This window comes from Lutra lutra, chromosome 6 (genome assembly GCF_902655055.1).
Source record: "Lutra lutra chromosome 6, mLutLut1.2, whole genome shotgun sequence".
Classification (NCBI taxonomy): Eukaryota; Metazoa; Chordata; class Mammalia; order Carnivora; family Mustelidae; genus Lutra; species Lutra lutra.
The window spans coordinates 133,408,705-133,428,076 of NC_062283.1; the positions used below are offsets into that span (position 1 = coordinate 133,408,705).

Here is a 19,372-nt window from a genome sequence, read left to right on the forward strand (position 1 = left end):
TAAGAGTACGCTTATTGTGATGAGCACTGAGTAATGTGTAGAACTGTTGAATCATTATACTGTACACATGAAACTTTTATAACACTGTGTGTTAATATAATTCAATAAAATATATTTTACTTTCAATATTCTAAATTGTTGCTGTCAATATTCTAATTCTTTTGTAAGAGTATGTTCAAGACTAGACTTATATAATGAATGAATTAGAAGAGAACATTTTTATTGCCTTTGTGTACCCAGCAAACATAAAATAATAGTTGCTTTATACAACAGCTAGTTAAATATTCTGCATAGGAAAAACAAATACTTTTTTTTTCTATATATAGTGTTCTTTGTTAAAAAAAAAACAAAATGCATAATTAGAATCAAGAATAATTGCTTTGATAAAATTACATGACATTTTCTGTTTCAAACTTGGTTTTTATTTTTAGGTGGTAGTTAGAAGTTAGCTAGATAATGGATTTCCAACCTCATCAGTCAATGCACAACCCTCTTTCGGTATGAGTTCATTAACTCAGAGATGAATATCGTTTAGTGAAATTCTTAGCCAATGCAATTGTTTTTAAGAGTAGCTCACAAGATTCAAAACTGACTAACGTGATTTTGCTTTTACTTTTCCTTCCCTCTCGCACTTGGATGTGCTTGCTGTCACAGATGCAAACACTAACCTTTGGAAATGTTTCTTTCCATATGGTCCCTGGCTTGTCCTAGATACAGTAAACTTACAGAACACAAAGTACAGGAAAGTGCTGATAACTACATGGCTCTGTGGTTTCCTATCCTCCTGATTCTCCCAGTACTGACTCATAACTTCATGTAAAATTTTAAAGGGCCTTCTGAATTGTCCAAGAAAGACTAAATTATGTACAATACAGTTTTAGTGTTAAGTGTATTTTATGGCATTATTTCCTTGAAAATTGGTAATCATGGTAAATTTCTATTAATTAGCCAAAATTTTTAAAGATTTTATTTATTTATTTGGGAAAGAGAGAGAGTGAGAGAGGGATCACAAGCAGGAGGGAAGGGTAGAAGGAGAAGGAGATTTCCCACCAAGCAAGGAGCCTGACACGGACTTGATCCCAGGACCCCGGGATAATGACCTGAGCCGAAGGCAGACGCTTAACCAACTGAGCCACCCGGGTGCCACAATTAGTTTATTTGATTAACAAGAATATACACCACATTTTACTACATGGAAGTTCTTTTTTTCTTTAATCACAATTTATTTTATAATATCCAATTTTATTTATAATATCCACTTGGTGGCTTAGTTGGTTGAGCATCTAACTCTTAGTTTCTGCTTGGTCATGATCTTGGGGTCTTGAGATTAAGCTCTGGGGTCGGCTTTGTGCTCTGCGTGGAGTCTGCTGGTCCCTTACCTTCTTTTCCCGCCTCCCCCACTCTCTCTCTGTCTCTCAAATAGATAAATAATATCTTAAAAAAAATTCAATCTTCACTTTTTTTATACCTTGGATCTCAACAGGAACTATTCATATACTATTCAGTTAAAAGATCATTTGTTCTTTAATCCTAGACTTTTAAAATCTCTATCCCTATGCAAAAGTACTGTATGAAAGGAGAGAAGCAGCTATAAATCAGAAGGAAGGTAAGAAAGGGGAGATGCTTACTAGGATCTGTCTTGGCTTGCAGTTCTCTGGCTTGATTGAGGAGGTTCTCACTCTCATCCTTATGGTAAATGATTTGAGTATCAATCCCATTGACAGCCTGCAAAGGAATTGTGTGGAAAGAGTAAGAATGACAGAAGAAACCCACTTTTCATGGATTGAGGATATAAACGACACCATTTATTTACTAAACACCAAGCAAAATTCATACAACTTAATTTCCATAGCTCAAAATCAAGGTCAAATGGGAACACGAGGAAATAAAATCCATTTCATGAAATCCATTTCAAGACAAATGTTTTTCATTGAAAATTCAGTCAATCTAGACCAGCAACCGGCCAAGGCCCCACCAAAGTGCTTGTCAAATAGAAGTCACTCAATAAACAATTTTTGATTTGAAAAAAATGTGAATGTGTGCATAAAACATCTTCTCTATCAGTATGGGCTCATCTTAAATATGTTTTATTCAGGGACCGTGGTTTAAAAAAGCTGTCAGAGGAATTGACATTTGCTGACAAGAGTATAGCACATTTTGAAGAAGTGTTACTGAAACCTTTATAACATCAAGAAAATGGTCTTTTCTTAGTTCTCCTGCACTTTCTGCCATTTGCATTACAGTGGAAGCTCAAGCGAGGGCATTAGAAAACAGAAAAGTCCTAAGCTGGAAGAAGGCAACATATAAATGAACTTGAAAATAAGGGAATACTTGGGGTGGGGGAGTGCGCCTGGCTGACTTAGTCAGTGGAGCATGTGACTCTTGATCTGGGGTTGTGAGTTCGAGCCCCACATTGGGTGTAGAGATTATGTAAAAACAAAATCTTAAAAAACAAAAACAAAAACAAGGGAATACTCACGTCATGAACTCGGTCGGTGATGTTCAGAGCCAATTCTGCCGTTTCATTGGCTTCGCTAACATAATTGGCAATATTCTCGTAGACATTTGAAGCATCCAAAGCTTTCTGTACCAGCCCATTCATATCGGAACTGTGCAAATTCCTGTTAAAGAAAACGTGTCATTATTCCTCTCTCTCACTTTTGTGGGAAATGGGGCCATTTTTATGGCTTGATTTGAGTACTTCTGGGACCCCAGGGACCTCCCTCCCGTTCTTCAAAGCCACCTGGCTTGGCAAAGTTTTCCCAAGCTGCTTCTCCTGGGAGCACATGTTCTTTGCTCTCCTCTGCCTTTGGTGCCCCCAGGACTTTACCCCATTTTGGCTCACAGAAGCTGTTTGCCAGGCAGTGGCTACAGGAAAAGGGACTGATTTAAAAACAGGCCTCTGCACCTCTTCAAGCAAGAGTTTATGTGGTGGGGGTCAGGTCCAGGAATGAACACACAGTCCTTCCCCACCTACTCACCCAGATCATCATTGTTATTTTCTTTCCATCAAAGAAACCAAGGTCTTCAGAGAAGGTGCAAGGCTCAGCATGGTGTTAGGTATGAGTAGGTTTCACTCTACTTATTCAACCTTTTGTGCACTTTATAAAACATTGTATTTTCCCTTAAGAAGGGGAATGATACATATTGGGCATCTATGTGCCAATTCTGGGCTAGCCTTGTGGTGTATGATATGTCTTTAATTCTTACCACACCCATAAGGTAGCCATTTTTATTCCCTTTTCATAGAGGGAACGAGGGCACATGTTGTTATGGTTTGTCTCACTCGTGGGGCCAAGTGGCTTCCTTAAAGTGCAAAGCCCTACTCACTCCCATTTCCACCTTTGCCCTATACACCATGTTCTCTGCCTTTACCCCATTCTGGCCTCTGTAAGGTTCATCCACTATTTACTGGGTACCCATCATGCACTGAGCATTCTCACATAGTGCTTGATAACGTATATGCCTCAGAGGACTGATGTGAGGTACAATAGGGATAAACTAGGTGACATGCTTGGTCCCATGCCTGTCATCCAGATGTTTATCAGGATTTATTATTGTGCCTAAACTATTTCCTGAATTGGAACTTCAAATTCTAAGTGTATTCATAAAATAATTCACTTTTTTGACACATACTTCTTCCTCTCTAACATAAACATCCTGTCACTGTTGCATCTCATCCTGAATCCTTTGCCTCAATTTTACTCTGTTTTAAATACACCAGTTGCATATTTTCTTCTCAGTCCCAAACACTGATGACTACTATCACTTGATTCGTCAGTAACTTCCAGAAGATTCTCTGTGACACAGTATGTGACATTGAGGATCCCACACTGGTTCATTTCTTCCAACTCCCGTGACCTATTGAACTCTATTGATTCTCAATTTCCTCCATCTAGTTTCAGTTTCAGTGTGCTCTCTTAGGCTCAGAACAACTTCTCTGTATTTCCCTGGCTACTTTCTTCTCTTTGGTTCTAGTTCACAATCATTGGGCTCCTTTGTGGGAGAGCTGACTTATCCCTTAGGCATAAGAGGGCCCCATAAAGAATTTTTTCATTTTCATTTTTTTTAAAATCAGAAGAACAATGAGGATACTAATAATGATTACATTAGTCTTTATAGCAATGCTATCATGACATGTAATTTTAAATTTTTTCTATGGAGGAAAGGGCCCACAGAGGCAAAAGTACCTAGGGTCAAGGAAAGCCATAATGCAACTCTGCTCTACAGAGGTAATTCTAATTCACATACTTGCTACTTCTTCCTACCCACAACCCCTTGTTTTCAGAAATGACACAGAGAGGAAAATCTGAGGAAATTTTAAAAGGGATACAAACAATAAAATGTTACAAGTATTCATTAATATTTTAAAATTTGTTTGCTAATGGTAAGATGCAAGAAAATGATTGAGAGTCTTTAATGCTGTTTTCATTACGAGGGACAAAAGAGGTACTGCATCAATACATAAAATAAAAATGTGTTTTTGAAATGGAAGTTTCTTGATGAATTATGTTTATCTCTGTTTTATGCACAAGAAGCAAATCACTGGGTCACCAGATAGATGATGAAGAATGTTCAGATTTTGAGGGAAAGACATCTATAAATTTCAATGCTTCCCTGAATACACCCAGTCTGAAATATTCTACATGCAAAAGGGACTTCAGGGTGATTGATATTTCTGAACAATTTTTCATATATAGCATGGGTAACTTTCTTAGAATTATGCTAGAACACTGTGCATTTAGTGAAGGTATGTGTTGGGATCCCAACCAACAGGAAGATTCACTAAGAGGACAAAAAACCAGTGAAGAGAGACACAAGAGGGATCTCAGAAACAATACTATTTCAATACAGTATATTGTCTGAATCATATTTTATCTAAGCTTCATTTTATTGGTTTGATCAAAAGCAAATTTCCTGGAAGCATGACACTAGATGGATATAATGCCATCTTGGACACCAAGATTTTACATAACATCTATTTTTCTCTGTCTGTCTCCTCTCTTCCTTTCAATTCTCAGAAAATTTGGAGGGATATTTGAGAATTTTGACAACCAGGAATAAAAAGGTAGTTTAACTCTGAACAAGAGTTATTATTGGTTCTTATTTTATTCATGCCTTACTGATCCTTTTTCCTAATTGCCAGGTTTGTAGTCCTTCTCTATAATTATCTCATCATTTACCTATCGTTTCAAGGTCATGAATTCAATTCCAATCTTTCAGTACATTTCAATTAACATTAATTGAGTGCCCAAAGGGTGTGTGACTCTCTTCTAGATGCTGTGAGGAAAACTGTCAATTGATTTTCTCTTAATCAGGTGTTGAAATCAAACATTTCCTGTTGAGCACTATAGAATGTCTATGAGAACTTACCAGAAGTCAATTGTATTGCCAACTTCCAACCAACTTTACTTGAGACCCTTGGGTGTAAAAAGCTAATGCTGTATGTGAAATAAATATGTGATGGTGGTAGAATTAGACCTTGTAGAGGGATTTTATTTACTTAATCATTTTTAAAAAGATTTACTTATTTATTTTTTGAGAAAGAGAAAGAGAGTGGAGGGACAGGAGGAGAGGGTGAGAGAGAATGTCAAGAATCTCAAGCAGACTCTACACTGAGCACAGAACCAGACACGAGGCTCAGTCTCATGACCCTGAGATCATGACCTGAGCCAAAATCAAGAGTCAGTCTGACTCAAGAGCCACCCAGGTGCCCTTACTTGATAATATTTTGTGCAGCATTAGGCCCCTAACCAAAATGTCTGAGGTCACCCTATTAATAATTATGGAGCAGAACCACCCCCTCTGCAACACAGGTCTCTAATCTGACAGATATACATTTTTTTTAAACCAAAAAACTCTCCCCAAAACAATGGCAATAAACAATGACTGGCTGGCTCTCAGACTGACCAACCAAGCAACTTACAAATGAACAAACAAACACAACCCAAAACCCAACCTGCTAACCTGTAACTCGGGTACAGGGTATTAAATAAAAATGAGTTATTCAGCTTACATAGATATTTGCATTTCTAAAACCAGGATATTACCTGCTCAATTCATCAGCCTCTTGTTGAAGGTTCTGTGCATGGTCAACAGCCTCTTGGACTAAATCATGACTAAGATTACTTAGGTTGGACAGCTTTCCTTGTAGTTCATTTTTGGCTCCATCTATTTCCGCATAAATCCCTGAAGCATTCTAAAGAAAATATTTTAAAAAGTGAATTGAATATAGAATAACTTAAAATATTCTCCCCAGGGAGCACCAGAAGATAATCTCTAGTCTTCCTTATTATGAAGTTCAGTAAATTTTAGGCCAGGTATACAGCAGTCTGAAGTACTTTAAGTAGACTTTTATCTATTTCTCTTGCATCCTCAACAACTCCTTTCCTACTGATTGCTTCCCTAGCTTTCAGACATGCTCTGCCTTCTCCCACCTGAATACAAAACAAAACAAAACTAAACAAAAAACCTCCTTTACCCACACATCTCCCCAGTGTTATTACCTTACTTTTCTTTCCCTCCATAGCAATATATAGCCAAAAAAGTGTTTATGTTAGCTGTCTATTCTCTTGCTTTTTAATTCACTCTTTGACCCACTCCAGTCTATTTTTTATTTTACTACTCCAACAAAACAGAAATTCAAACTAATGATATCTCAGTTACTGAATCTAATGAGCATCATTCATTTTCCCCAGTCACTCAAGTAGTGATTCTAAACATTGTCACCATTCTTAAGCCAATCATATTTCCTTCCTCCATCACTGTCTGATTCTAAATAGATCACTGTATTTTTCTTTTCTTTTTTCTTTTCTTTCTTTCTTTCTTTCTTTCTTTCTTTCTTTTTTTTTTTTTTTTAATTTAGGAGACATCAACTAACTATGGCAGGAATAATTTTTTCCATACTCTTGAAGTTTCCTCCATATAAAGGGATCTCAATTGATGAAACCTCAGACCTCTCCACCCCTTTCTTCACTCTGCTCCTGAAAGAGGGACTGGTTTATCTGATTGGTAAATTTGGGGGGAATAACTATGTAGGCTCTATTCAATTCTACCTTCTGCCTCTTGGCAGAAGCTGCCAGCAGAAAGCCTGAGTTTTCCTGTGTTTGTCTCTAATGAAAGCTGTTCTAGACAGAAACCCTATAGGAAGCTTGCAATGTTGTCTACCTGAGTGGGCAGCTGTGCCTAATTCTGGGATTGAATATTAGCAACCCCACTTGGCTAAGAGATCTAAAGCCATGCCCTCATCTTAACTGCATCAGAAATGAAGGTTATATTCTTGGACTTTATATTTACTATTTTATTTATTTTTCAACTTGTTTAGAACTTGGGAGCTGAAAGGGGGTACTATTCTCCTCACAGACTCCAATACTAACAAAGAAGAGTTGCAAACAACTCTTTGCCACCATCCTCCAGTTCCTTCCCTCCACCAAAAAAACCCTATACACTTATTGATAGCTACAACTTTATGTACATCTTCCTCATACTTTAAGGAATAAGGCATGCTGCCCTGTTTTCTGTTCTTCTTGCTTCCTAGCTACTGGCTCCCCTCTCAGATGTTAACATGCCCAGTTAACCTCTCCCATTAAAAACAAACAAATAAAACCTATTCCTTGACTCTAGCTTCCCCTCTAGCTTCTTTTCTTTGTTGATGCAGTGCATTCCACAAAAATGGTTCTTGCCAAGGTCCCCAGTGTCAGACACCGTGTTGCCAGATCCATCTGACCCACTTTCCTGTCTTTAGTTACTGGATTTATCTGGTTTGTGACAGTGTTGGTCACTGCCTTTGTCTTAAAAATCTCTTTCCCTGGCTTCTGTGACATTATTCTCTCCTGGGTCTCCTGTTTCACTGTCCAGGAAGGAGACTGTAAACGTTGGTGTTGCTCAGACTTGACTTAGCGCTTCCCTTTCTGAATAATCTAACTCCTCTCTCCCAGCCCAGACTTTAAATCTTTCAGCCCACTCTGAACCCTCCTACAGGAGTGGTGATCTTTCTTTTAAACAAATCCGATCATGTTATTTTCCCTCTCAAAATCAACCAATTGCTATACAAGAACAAATCTGATTACTCAGGTGGCTTCACCAACTAAATATAATTTTTTTCAAAGTATTATTCCCCAAATGACCTACCAGATGGCTAGAGACTTAATACTATCTCCATAGAAATAAACCCTCTGTGCTAGGAACTATGCTACATTTTGGGAATACAATTATCATATGGTTTCACTTGCTTGTGGAGCATAAGGAATAACATGGAGGACACTGGGAGAAGGAGAGGAGAAGGGAGTTGTGGGAAATCAGACAGGGAGACGAACCATGAGAGACTGTGGACTCTGAGAAACAAAGCAAGGGTTTTGGAGGGTAGGGAAGTGGGGGTTGTGTGAGCCTGGTGGTGGGTATTAAAGAGGGCACGTATTGCATAGAGCACTGGGTGTGATGCATTAACAATGAATCTTGGAACACTGAAAAAATAAAATAAAGTTAAAAAAATAGACACAGTTCTTGCTTTCTACAATCATGTAGTCTTGGGGGTGGAATAACCAGGTAAAATGATTATACTGGAAGTATGAAATTTGGAGGTATGAATTGTGGGATCATGCATACGATTGTTCTTTAAAGGCATGAGATTCAATGGGATCAACTATGGAGAAAGTGTAAGTACCAAAGAGGGCCTAGGACTGAGAACTGAGCCAGTCATTATACCAGCATAAGGATGGACAGAGTTCTGGCCCAAAAATAGCTTGAGGCCTATTTTTATATAGCTTCTAGCTAAGAATATTATTTACATTTTAAAAGAGTATTACTTTTTTGTATAAAAACAAACAAACAAACAAAAAACAAAAAAGAAAATGAGAGAGTGGTTATATGTGGCCACAGAACCTAAAATATTTACTACAATATATACTACAGAGAGGATGTGTAGAGGTGAAAACATGGCCAATGAAGTGTGAGGAGGACCAGGTGAGTGGGGTACTGGAGGAGCCAGGATGAAAGCTCTGAGTGTTTATATAAGGAGGAAACTTTAATCAGCAGGGAGAGAGAGAGGCAGCCACAGTTTCAGCTATGTTGAGTTCATTGGTGAACTGGATAACAGTCTCAGTGGAGGGGCATGAAATCCCATTTGGAGTGGTTGAGTACAATAGACACCAGTGGGCTGGAGGGTGGAAATGACAATGGTAAATGATTCTCGAGGTGTTTTGCTGTGAAGCTGAGCAGAGTCGAGTAATGGGGCAGAGATTAGAGGGGATGTAGGCAAGCTCTTTCCTTTTTTAAAGGACAGGAAATAAGTTACAGCATGTTAACATTTTGGTAGTAATGGTCCAATAGAGAATAAGAATAGGATAACACAGAAGAGAGAGGGAATACTTTGGGGAGTATTGAGCTGAGAAAGGATTGGATTCAGAGCATAGGCGGGAGATGGGACTTTGACAGAACAAGGGACACACCATTAATTATATGAGGAAGGGACGTACAAGGGTAAATACAGATGTAAGTGGACTGGTAGAACTGGGGAGGAAAGATTAGGGAAGTTCTCTTCTCTTTGCTCTTATATTTCAGTGCAGCATGAAGCAAGTTCACCAGTCAGACTGACAGAAGAGGAGGTAGGCTGTTCATTATGTTCACTTCTTTGGTATAGCCATGATGCTGGGGATACTTGGGTTTACTAAGATATGGGAATAGAATTCTCATGTGAGTACAGTAGGGGCAGAGGTGGGTATACAAGTTAAGGGTGTTTGAAAATAATGATTATACAATTATCCCTCTTATCTATGGGGGAGACATTACAAAACCTTTAATGGGTACCTGAAACTGTGGATGGTACCAAACTATATATACTACAGTTTTCCTATGCATGCAAACCTATGATAAAGTTTAACTTATGAATTAGGCTCAGTAAGAGCTTAACCACAATAACTAATAATGAAATAGAACAGTTATAATAATATACTGTAGTAAAAGTTATGAGGATGAGGTCTCTCTTTCAAAATATCTTCTTTTAATTAACATATAATGTATTATTTGCTTCAGGGGTACCGGTCTGTGAATCATTAGTCTTACACAATTCACAGCACTCACCGTAGCACATACCCTCCCCAATGTCCATAACCCAGCCATCCCATTCCTACCCTCCACCTGCCAGTGGCCCTCAGTTTGTTTCCTGAGATTAAGAATCTCTTATGGTTTGTTTCCCTCTTCAATCCCATCTTGTTTCATTTTTTCCCCCTCCCTTCTCTCCATGACCTCCCTACCTCTCAAATTCCTCATATCAGAGAGATCATATGATAATAGTCTTTCTCTGATTGACTTATTTCACTTAGCATAATACCCTCTAGTTCCAACCATGTCATTGCAAATGGCAAGATTTTGTGGGGTTTTTTGATGGCTGAATAGTAAAATATATTTTATATATATATATCTATAGATATATATATATAATATATCTCCATTCATCTGTTGATGGACATATAGGTTCTTTCCATAGTTTGGCTATTGTGGACACAGCTGCTATAAACATTCGGGTGCACGTGCCCTTTTGGATCATTACCTTTTTATCTTTGAGGTAAATACCCAGTGGTGCAATCGCTGGGTCACAGGGTAGTTCTATTATCAACTTTTTGAGGAACGTCCATACTATTTTCCAGAGTGGCTACAGCATCTTCCATTCCTTCCAACAATGTAGGAGGGTCCCCCTTTCTCTGCAAAATCTGTCATCTCCTGACTTGTTAATTTTAGCCATTCTGACTGGTGTGAAGTGATATCGCACTGTGGTTTTGATTTATATTTCCCTGATGCCCAGTGATGTTGAGCACTTTTTGGTGTCTGTTGGCCATTTGAATGTCTCCTTTGGAGAAATGTCTGTTCATGTCTTCTGCTCATTTCATGATTGGATTATTTGTTCTTTGGGTGTTAAGTTTGATAAGTTCTTTATAGATTTTGGATACTAGCCCTTTATCTGATATGTCATTTGCAAATATCTTCTCCCATTCTGTCGGCTGTCTTTTGGTTTTGTTGACTGTTTCCTTTTGCTGTGCAAAAGCTTTTGATCTTGATGAAGTCCCAAGAGTTCATTTTTGCCCTTGCTTCCTTTGCTTTTGGTGATGTTTCTAGGAAGAAGTTGCTGTGGCTGAGGTCTAAGAGGATGCTGCTTGTGTTCTCCTCAAGGATTTTGATGGATTTCTGTGTCATGTTGAGGTCTTTCATCCATTTTGTGTGTGGTATAAGGAAATGGTCCCGTTTCATTCTTCTGCATGTGGCTGTCCAATTTTCCTAACACCATTTGTTGAAGAGGCTGTCTTTTTTCCATTGGACATCCTTTCCTGCTTTGTTGAAGATTAGTTGACCATAGAGTTGAGGGTCCATTTCTGGGCTCTCTATTCTGTCCTAACAGTTTTGGAGTGGAGTCTTTGGGTTTTCCACATAAAGTATCATATCATCTGCAAAGAGTGAGAGTTTGACTTCTTCTTTGCTGATTCAGATGTCTTTTATTTCTTTTTGTTGCCTGATTGCTGAGGCTAGGACTTCTAGTACTATGTTGAATAGCAGTGGTGATAGTGGACAGCCCTGCCGTGTTCCTGACCTTAGGGGAAAAGCTCTCAGTTTTTCCCCATTCAGAATGATATTCACTATGGGTTTTTCACAGATGGCTTTTATGATATTGAGGTATGTCCCCTCTATCCCTACACTGTGAAGAGTTTTGATCAAGAAAGGATGCTGTAGTTTGTCAAATGCTTTTTCAGCTTCTATTGAGAGTATCATATGGTTCTTGTTCTTTGTTTTGTTAATGTATTGCATTACATTGATTGACTTGCAGATGTTGAACCAAACTTGCAGCTGCAGGAGTAAATCCCACTTGGTCCTGGTGAATAATCCTTTTAATGTACTGTAGGATCCTATTGGCTAGTATTTTGGTGAGAATTTTTACATCCATGTTCATCAAGGATATTGGTCTGTAATTCTCCTTTTTGATGGGGTGCTTGTCTGGTTTTGGAATCAAGGTAATGCTGGCCTCATAAAATGAGTTTGGAAGCTTTCCTTCCATTTCCATTTTTTTAGAACAGTTTCAGGAGACTAGGTATTAATTCTTCTTTAAATGTTTGGTAGAATTCCCCTGGGAAATCATCTGACCCTGTACTCTTATTTGTTGGGAAATTTTTGATGACTGCTTCAATCTCCTTACTGGTTATGGGTCTGTTCAGATTTTCTATTTCTTCCTGGTTCAGTTTTGGTAGTTTATATGCACCCATTTCTTCCAGATTGTCAAATTTGCTGGTGTATAGTTGCTTATAATATGTTCTTATAATTGTTTGTACTTCTTTGGTGTTGGTTGTGATCTCTCCTCTTTCATTCATGATTTTATTAATTTGGATCTTTTCTCTTTTCTTTTTGATAAGTCTGGCCAGGAGTTTATCAATCTTATTAATTCTTTCAAATAATCAGCTCCAAGTTTTGTTGATTTGTTCTATTGTTCTTTTGGTTTCTATGTCACTGGTTTCTACTCTGATATTTATTATTTCTCTTCTCCTGCTGGGTTTAGGCTTTATTTGTTGTTCTTTCTCCAGTTCCTTTAGGTTTAGGGTTAGGTTGTGTACTTGAGACCTTTCTTGTTTCCTGAGAAAGGCTTGCATTGCTATGTACTTTCCTCTCAGGACCACCTTTGCTGTGTCCCAAAGATTTTGAACAATTGTATTTTCATTTTCACTTGTTTCCATGAATTTTTAAATTTCTCCTTTAATTTCCTGGTTGACCCATTCATTATTTAGTAGGATGCTCTTTAGCAGCCATGTATTTGAGTTCTTTCCAACTTTCCTCTTGTGTTTGAGTTCTAGTTTCAAAGCACTGTGGTCTGAAAATATGCAGGGAATGATCCCAGTCTTTTGGTACCAGTTGAGACCTGATTTGTGACCCAGGATGTGATCTATTCTGGAGAATATTCCATGTGCACTAGAGAAGAAAGTGTACTCTGTTGCTTTAGGATGGAATGTTCCCAATATATCTTTGATGTTCATCTAATCCAGCATGTGATTAAAGTCTTTATTTCCTTGTTGATCTTTTGTTTAGATGATCTGTCCATTTCAGTGAAGGTGGGTGTTAAAGTCCCCTACTATTATGGTATTATTTTCAATGTGTTTCTTTGATTTTGTGTTTAATTGGTTTGTTTAATTGGCTGTTCCCATGTTAGGGCATAGATATTTAAAACTGTTAGATCTTCTTGTTGCACAGACTGTTTAAGTATGATATAGTGTCCTTTCTCTTCTCTTATTATAGTTTTTGGCTTAAAATCTAACTTACCTCATATAAGGATTGCCACTCCAGCTTTCTTTTGATGTTCATTAGCATGGTAAATTGTTTTCCACTCCCTCACTTTAAATCTGGAGGTGTCTTTGGGTCTGAAATAAGTTTCTTGCAGACAGCATATCAATGGGTCTTGTTTTTTTTTTTTTTTTTTTTTTAATCCATTCTGATACCCTGTGTCTTTTAGTTGGGGCATTTAGTCCATTTACATTCAGGGTAACTATTGAGAGATATGAATATAGTGCTGTTGTGTTGCCTGTAAGATGAGTGTTACTGTATATTGTCTCCGTTCCTTTCTGGTGTGTTACTTTTGGGCTCTCTCTTTGCTTAGAAGACCCTTTCAATATTTCCTGAAGGGTTGATTTGATATTTGAAAATTCTTTTAGTTTTTATTTTTCCTGGAAGCTTTTTTAATCTCTCCTTCTATTTTCAATGACAGTCTAGCTGGATATAGTAATTTTGGCTGCATATTTTTCTCATTTTGTGCTCTGAATATATCATGCCAGTCCTTTCTGGCCTTCCAGGTCTCTGTGGATAAGTCTGCTGCCAATCTAATATTTCTACCATTGTATGTTAAAGACCTCTTGTCCCGAGCTGCTTTCAGGATTTTCTCTTTCTCATTAAGACTTGTAAGTTTTACTATAAGATGATGGGGTATTGAAGGGTTTGGGGAGAGTTTTCTGTGCCTCCTGGATTTTGATGCTTGTTCCCTTTGCCAAATTAGGGAAATTCTCTGCTATAATTTGCTCCAATATACCTTCTGCCCCTCTCTCTCTTTCTTCTTTTTCTGGAATCCCAATTATTCTAATACTGTTTCATATTATGGTAGCACTTATCTCTCAAATTCTCCCTTCGTGGTCCGTGAGAACTTTTTTTCAGCTTCTTTATTCTCATTTGGTCTTCTATATCACTAATTCTCTCTTCTGCCTCATTTATCCTAGCAGTAAGAGCCTCCATCTTTTATTGCACCTCATTAATACCATTTTTTATTTCAACTTGGTTAGATTTTAGTTCTTTTATTTCTCCAGAAAGGGATTTTATTTCTCCAGAAAGCAATTCTCTAGTATCTTCCATGCTTTTTTCGAGCCCAGCTAGTACTTTGATAATTGGCATTCTGAACTTGAGTTCAGACATCTTACTAATGTCCATAATGATTAGGTTCCTAGCCATCGGTACTGCCTCTTGTTCTTTTTTTTTGAGGTGAGTTTTTTTTTGCCTTGCCATTTTATATAGATAAGAATAGATTAATGAGAGAACAAAATACTAAAAGGGTAGCAACGACCCCAGAAAAATATACACAAACCAAATTGGAAGAGACCCAAAACCTGGGGGAGAAGAAAGAAGAAAGAAAAAAAGAATTATACATATACTATATATATTAGACTGTTGAATAGAATAGAGCAGAGCCATACACTTGATTTTGGGTGTATTTTGGTCTGTTAGAAGAAGCTGTCTCCCAAAATTTTAAAGAAACATAAAACTTACATATATATACAAAAATGAGGGTAAACACGATGAAGGGATGGAATATGACTACAAAGATGAAAATTTAAAAAGAGTTTAAAAAAGGAATTGATAAGACAAGAAGTTGGTTGAAGAAAGAAAAACAAAAGAAAAAAAAAGAGTAAAGAATGTGATCAGGCTGGAGACTAGAACAAAGCCATGTGTTAGATTTAGGGTATATTTTGATCTGTTAGAAGAAACTGTATCCCAAAATTTTAAAGAAGGAAAAACCTATATGTATATAAAAAAATAAGGTTAAATAAAATGAAGGGATAGAATATGATTATAACAATGAAAATTTAAAAAGGTTTTTTAAAAAAGATATTGTTAAGATAAAATAGTTAAAAGAAAGGTTAAGATAGGAAAGAGGAAAAATTTAAAAAATAGAATAAGAAAAAATTTTTTTCAAGTTAAAAAAATTTAACTTGAAAAACTAAAGAATTGTGGGGAAAACGCCATGAATTCTATGTGTTGCATTCCCCTAGCTCTGGAGTTCTGCAGTTCTCATTGATTGGTCAACTCGTTCTTGGCTGGATATTCTTGCTAATATTTTCGGGGAGGGGCCTGTTGCAGTGATTCCCAATTGTCTTTGCCCAAGGTGGAATTGCACTGCCCTTGCCAGCAGCCAGGCTAAGTAATCTGCTCAGTTTTGCTTTTGGTAGCTTTTGTTCCTTGAACACTTTCTGTACAGCTTTGGAGGATGGCGGCCCCCCAATCTCTGGCCCTGTAGGAGCTGAGAGCTCAGGGCCCCTCCTCCTCAGTGTGCCCTCAGAGAAAAGCAGTCCGTCACTCTTGTCTCCCTGGTCTCTGGCCACGCTCTGTGTTCATCCAGCCTGTGACCGAGAGTCTCTATCTCTGGTGCAGAGAGATAGAAACGGTGCCCAGCCCCGTTCGGAGTCTCCAAACCCAGCAGATTACTGCAGCATGCTCCTGTGCCACTCCTCCCAGAGGAGGAAGGAAGGGGTCTCTCTGGATCTGCAACTTGTGGGGTCCCTGCTCGAAGAGGAGTAGACCAACTGTGCCTCAGTCACAGTTTAAGGTAACCCTGAGCTGAGAGCCCACTCTTTGGCTCCATCTCTGCAGCCGGTTTCCCCACTCTGATACTTGGGAGCTCTGCCACACTCAGGCACCCCTCAGGATCTTGTGGGTTCTGAGACCACACTGTCCCTGTGAGGGCTCCACCCCTGTGTAGCCTCTGGAGTGATGTCCCTCAGTGGAGTGGACTTTCTAAAAGTTCTGATTTTGTGCTCCACTTCTCTACTGCTTGCCAGGAGCTGGACCCTCCCCCCGCAGTCTATCTTCTAGTGTATTGCCTCAGATTCGCTTCTCCACACATCCTACCTTCCAGAAAGTGGTCACTTTTCTGTTCCTAGAATTGCTGCTCTTCTTCTCTTCTCTCTCCTGTTGAGTTTGTAGGTGTTCAAAATGATTTGATAACTAGCTGAACTCTTGGGACCCAAGGATATTTAGGTCTCCTACTCTTCTACCGCCTTCCTCCTCCCCCCCGCCCCACTCAAAATATCTTATTAACCATACTCACCCCTCTTGTGATGATGCGAGATGATCAAATGCCTATGTGAGGAGATGAAGTGAGGTGACTGATGTAGGCATTATTCTGTAGCATTAGACTACAAGTGACCTTGTGAGGATATGTGAGAAGCAGGATCATCTGCTCCTAGACAAAGGTTGACTGTGGATAACTGAAACCATGGAAAGCAAAACCACGGATAAGAGGGACTACTGTACTGATCATTTTAGTCACTTAAGGAGGGAGAAGAGGATATGAAAGGAGCAGGATAATGAGCTGGAGGAGGTCTCCATGTGGTCAGAGAATTGCTGGAGTGGGTATTCCAGAGTAAGTGAGATAAGAGAGGGAGGGGCTTAACACTGGGATTTGGAAGGAGGTACTGTTATTGATGACAAGACCTGGGTATGGCCATAGCAGAGATAACAGGGTGGGCTGGAGGAAAATCTTGTTGGACAGAAGTTATAGGAGCCAGAAGCCTGAAAGCTAGTGGGCTCATCCATCTGGATTTTGATGTTTCCAAGATAGTGATGGGATTAGGGATGGAAAGGAAGACAGAGAGCTTGCTGCTGGAATTGTCAAAGGAAGAGATGGTGATCAGATGACTTTAAAATGGTATCCTTTCAAAGGTAATACAAATGAGTTAAGAGTAATTTGGGGATCGTCTGGTTCATCACTGGAAATTTTTTACGTTAAAAATATGTCTCATTGATTTGAATGCTAGCTTTATTAGATACACAACTTACAAGTAAAGAGTGATTAGGATGGCTCTAAGTTGCACTTTCTGCCAGGAGATCTATGCTGTCCAATTTAGTAGCCATTAGCCACACGTGATGTTATGGAGCCCTTGAAATATGGTTAATTCAACTGAGGAATTAAGCTTTAACTTATTTCATTTTAAGTTATTAAATTTAAATCTAAATTTAAATATCCATATGTGAGTTGTGCCACCATACCACAAAGGAAACTGTAAAGCTCAGTCACCCAGTCTTGCTTCTATAGTGCTGGTTAACGTGATAGATTTGAATTGGATTCCATTATTGTTCTGTGACAATGAGCCACTGTTCCAATCTGCTATAAATACAAACCTACAAGTCACATACATCCCTACCTTTATTGTCTCATCAAGTTCTGAAAGGGTCAGACGAGGTGTTGTCAGAGAATCCAAAGACGTCTTCAGAGAAGCGTTCACCCCTTCCATTTGTTCCCTCACTCTCTCGTGTTGTTTCTAGGGGAACAAAGAGTAAGCGAGAGTGGAAGAGAAGGTCACTTTAGAGAATGCATCAGGGAGTGTGGTCAATGTCACCTCCTGTCTTTGTGCTCAGATAAATCTGGGTTCCTCTCCCAGCCCCACCACCTAATTGCTGTGTGACTTTGGGGAATTCTACCCATGCTACATGCAGTTTTCTCATTTATACTATGGAGATAACAAAAGTGAGCACTTTGGGAGCTTTGAAGCACTTAGTTATGATTTTTACTTATAACACCATCATCTCAAAGAGACTGACCACTTCAGAGAGAGGCGTTGACTTTTTCTCCATAAATGTAAAGTGGGACGCTGGACACAGGATTTCACAGAGGCTCTATTTTTGAGTAAATGGAAAATGAAGTAATTCAAAAAACCATTTATCATGTGGTGACTTTGGGCCAGGCACAAATATATCATTTGTGTAGGAATAAAGCATATAAAAAAAATCTTAATGCTCTTTAAAAAATGTAAATGGCCCTACTATTAAATCATGAAATTGTGATCTCCCATCCTAGCACTTGGAGCTCTTTATGTTAGATGCTCAGACTTTTTGAGGACGGAAGTGGCCCAAGGGATTTTTTGATGAATGGTTTAATTTCTACCTTCACTGTTAGGTTCTAGAAGCAGGCACGTTGTGATTCTGAAGAAATATTAGAAATCTTCAAATGAGTTTTGAGTTTGAAAGCAGCCAGAATGATACTTCAAGAGGGAAAAGTAAGACTCATTTTACAGTCTGGGTAAAAAACGAGTTGAAGTTACTTTAGAAACGGTCATTTGAATGGGAGTTGAAATACATGACTTATGGTATAATCTAAGATATCGTGGGAATAATTACAGAAGCCCAGATATAGAGGGACATACTTTAAAACTTCTGAAGTTCATCTTAGTGTCTTTCGTGCTGCCTGTGGTCTTTTCTAATTTAGTGGGAAGGAAGACAGAAGCCATCTTCTCCAAACGCATTGCTAGAGGGGAAGATACAGGTCCAAGGACAGGAAAGAATCCCATTCGAACATCTTCTTAATGCAAGAACATTACAAAATCAATTTCCCTTCAAAATCCATCAGGCTTAATACAGTGTGACTATCTCAGGTTAATTATTCTTGTCTCTTCAAGGAGAGGTAGTTACACAGTGCTACACAAAAGCAGTATTTTAAAGCATGGGTATTGAACTATATATAAGGAAAGGAGGTGAAAAAAAGGTTGGTGTTATTTAGCTCCTTCAGAGCAGTTTTCCTTTTACAGAATCTGAGATATGACCCCTGCCGGAAGACTCTTGTATCTGATTGCCTTAAGGGAATATAGCTAAAACCTGAAAGTTAGAGCCAAATTTCAAAGCCCTGTGCTAACAGCACTGAGTGAGAAGTTCATTTGCAGGAGCTGGGAAGTGATATGCTTCAAGCTCAGGGGCTTATCCCTTATCATATGCCGGACTCATCACAGATAACATTAGACAGAAATGAATAAAATTAGCTTTGAAACAAATATACTCCCACAGAATGAAGGTCAATATGAACACAATAATTATGAAAATGACACACAATTAACACTATCAGGCCTGTTCAGTTTCCATCTCACAGATGCAAAGAATAATAAATTTCCCGAGCCTTACAAAAAATGAGAGAATCAGTTCTGGGAAGGCAGAGCTTTGCTTTAACAGACTCTCTAAAGAGTGCTTTCCCAAACCCAGAATCTTTCATTCATCTGACAAAGATTTTTATCATTCTATTACCCTTTGGGGTGAGAGCGGGTGGCAAAATAAATCATGTAATTATTAGTTGTGTGGCTACCGTCTGCACATATCA

At 38.5% G+C, this 19,372-nt stretch overlaps 1 protein-coding gene across 2 annotated transcripts in view; it reads right to left on the reverse strand.

Annotated features, from left to right (window-relative positions):
- LAMA4 (laminin subunit alpha 4) overlaps positions 1 to 19,372 on the reverse strand; it is a 144,278-nt gene that overhangs the window by 42,617 nt on the left and 82,289 nt on the right. For both annotated transcript variants that reach the window (XM_047732638.1, XM_047732639.1), the window contains exons 12-15: positions 17,433 to 17,549; positions 6,051 to 6,199; positions 2,480 to 2,621; positions 1,629 to 1,725 (exon numbers count right to left, since the gene is read on the reverse strand). In XM_047732638.1, coding sequence (XP_047588594.1) covers positions 1,629 to 1,725; positions 2,480 to 2,621; positions 6,051 to 6,199; positions 17,433 to 17,549 — 505 coding nt within the window. The remainder of the gene's footprint in view (positions 1 to 1,628; positions 1,726 to 2,479; positions 2,622 to 6,050; positions 6,200 to 17,432; positions 17,550 to 19,372) is intronic.